Below are 3,004 nucleotides of genomic sequence, written 5' to 3' on the forward strand. Positions count from 1 at the left end.
CTCTTATGAAAATATTTCTGATGTGAAAATTGAAGATGAACTTAACTCTATTCAATTTTATTGTTCAAGCTATGACTTTAAAATGAAACATTTAATTTTACCCTTCCTAATTCAATGAGCTGATAAAATGATACAGTGTTTAACCAATGAGAAATTAATATGCACAACCTTGGTCCAGCGGTTAGGCTGTTGAGCTTGCAACCGAAAAGTTTTTGGTTCGAAGCCCAACGGGGCCCGACGTCGGGTCCATGGGAAAGGCGCGTTACACGAATTTTCCTCACTTCAACCATGTGGGAATGGGTACCCAGGTAGGAGCAGCAAAAGATCTGGTCTTTTTTAAATGCTCGAGCCCGTGTAATCTGTGTGCTTCCTGAAAAACTGGGAATGTCTCTAAGATCTGCTGGGGTGATATCGGTTGTAAATCGCATAGAGCGTAATGTTGAGCGTGGATATGCGCTATATAAGTGAAATTACTACTAATATCGTTTATAACCGTAACTATTTCGTTATGGAAAACTTGTTTAACAGTACACATCTTTTTTAAACTTCTATGATATGAATGCCATTTATAATGGATGTTGTTTTCACGGATGTCTCTTGTAATAGCAAAACACTGTGCATACTTTTGCTTTTACCTACCAACCTACCTACTTCCCTGCCTACCTACCTACCTACCTACCTACCTACCTACCTACCTACCTACCTACCTACCTACCTACCTACCTACCTACCTGCCTTCCTACCTACTACCTACCTACCTGCCTTCCTACTTACATAGTTACCTACTTACCTACCTGTCTATGAAGAGGTAAATATAATATGATAGTAATTTTTAAAAATATCTTCTTGCTTTTTTCGTGTATGCCTGTTTCAGTGTGCTCACTGCTGCGTATCTCAGAGGAAGATTTCCACTCAGCCTTGCTGGAAGATGTGATGATCGCCAGAGGTAAAGGTTTTGATTAGGAAAATGTCGTCTTTGTAGTCCTCGTTTTGTTTTGTCTGTGCTTGTTGCCTATGTTATTTATTGTAGATGCTTTACCCGCCCATATGAAACATGTTGAGCTAAAAAAATATTCTTAGGAAAGAAAAGAAAAGAAAAGAAGAAAAGCAAAGAATAGAAAAGAAGAAAAGAGAAGAAAAGAGAATCAAAGAGAATCAAAGAGAATCAAAGAGAAGAAAAGAAATGAAGAGAAGAAAAGGAAAGAAAATGAGAGAAGAAAAGAAAAGAAAAAAAAGAAAAAGAAAAGAAAGAAAAGGAAAGAAGAAAATAAAATAATTATGCCTTTTTTAATTTGCCTAAAAAGTTTCGCAGCACCGGTTTCTTTAATTGTATCATTTTGACTAGCAACTGGTCTCACCACGAAACCACACACATTAATACCTCCGTCAATCAACCCTCAGGAGAGCAGACCCACCGACCTCTGACCCCGGACCAGTCACGTGAGGCAGTGGACGCCCTGTCCCGGGCTCTCTACAGCCGTCTCTTCTCCTGGCTGGTCAACGGCCTCAACCAGATGGTCCAGGCCCCGCCGGACAGTGAGAGCGCCAGTCTGTCCGTGTCTGTGCTGGACGTTTTCGGGTTTGAGAATCTGGCGCAGAACGGGTTTGAGCAGGTAAGAACTTGGTGATGCGAGTACTTTCCTGCACTTTTGAGGTTGTGCAGGCTTGTTTCTTTAATTCTGTTACTGTTTTATTTGTAGGGGAAGATCTAGCTGCGGACTATCTTAGTCTTTGGCAACCAGTCTCTCTGCAAACGTAGACTACAAGATTTTAGTTAAAGTGTTGGGCAGTTTTATAGGTCAGCGTATGGAGAAAGAGCAAGTGGAATTTAAAAAAGGAAAGCTTAATTTCTCTTATCCACAAAGAACAAACATCCATAGAACAAACAAATCAACTAGAGTCCTCTCTGCAGTGGGTTTTAAACAGGTCTTTGATTCGATATTTCATAACATTTTCGGCCAGTCTGTCCATGTCTGTGCTAGACGTCTTCGGGTTTGAGAATCTGGCGCAGAACGGGTTTGAGCAGGTAAGAACTTGGTGATACGAGTAATTTCCCGCACTTTTGAGGTTGTGCAGGCTTGTTTCTTTGTTTCTGTTTCTTTTTTCTATGTGGAGGATTGATCTATCTGGGGACAACCTAAGTAATTGGCAACCAATGTCTCTGAAAACGTAGACTACAAGATTTTAGTTTAAGTGTTGGCTAGTTTTATAGGTGAGCGTATTGGAGAAACAGCAAACGAAGTTCAAGAACAGGAGGCTCAATTTCTCTTATCATGAAGTAGATGGACGATCTTTTAGGTCTTCATATTGCAAACAAATCAGCAAGAGTCCTCCCTGCAGTGGATTTTAAATAAGCCTTTGTTTCGATTATTCTTAGTTTTTCAAAAGCTTAGCTTTTATCGGCCAGTCTGTCCATGGCTCTGCTAGACGTCTTCAAATCTGAGAATTGGGTGCAAGAACGAATTTGAGCAGGTAGGAACTTGGGTGGTATTTTCCTGCATTTCTGACTTCGTGAACGCCTGTCTCTTTATTTCTTTTTCTTTTGTATGTAGGGAGGGGATATATCTACGGACAGTTTTAGGAACTGGCAGCCATTTTCTGTGGCAAACGTATACTGGACTTAAGCATGATAAAAAATATACTACCAGGTTTGGGTAATTTGTAAACGTCATAAATTTGATTTAAAGCCACCCAATCATTATTTTCATTCAAAATATGTCGAACATAGAACTCTATTTTTTAGAGAAAAAAATGTGACTTAAAATCTACTTTTCTAACCACTTGTACAGATGTGCATCAACGTGGCCAATGAGAGACTGCAGTCCTTCTACAACCAGCGCGTGTTTGAGGCGGAGATGAGAGACTGTATGAGCGAGGGAGTGCCCTACCCAGATGTCGTGTTACCTTCTGCGGACCAGGCAGTGCTCAACCTCTTTATGGCGGTCAGTTGGCTGTCCTCTCTTCCCCCCTTCCTTTTCTCTCTCTCTCTCTCTCTCTCTCTCTC

At 40.7% G+C, this 3,004-nt stretch overlaps 1 protein-coding gene across 1 annotated transcript in view; it reads left to right on the plus strand.

Moving 5' to 3' along the window:
* The window catches only part of LOC101853642 (myosin-IIIa), a gene marked incomplete at its 3' end in the record, with an annotated part of 18,611 nt that overhangs the window by 4,566 nt on the left and 11,041 nt on the right, over positions 1–3,004 (plus strand). Inside the window, 3 exon segments of the mRNA XM_013087541.1 lie at positions 875–946; positions 1,402–1,613; positions 2,790–2,942. Of these exon segments, the coding sequence (XP_012942995.1) occupies positions 875–946; positions 1,402–1,613; positions 2,790–2,942 (437 nt within the window).

The sequence above is a fragment of the Aplysia californica genome, unplaced genomic scaffold, assembly GCF_000002075.1.
Source record: "Aplysia californica isolate F4 #8 unplaced genomic scaffold, AplCal3.0 scaffold00600, whole genome shotgun sequence".
NCBI lineage: Eukaryota > Metazoa > Mollusca > Gastropoda > Aplysiida > Aplysiidae > Aplysia > Aplysia californica.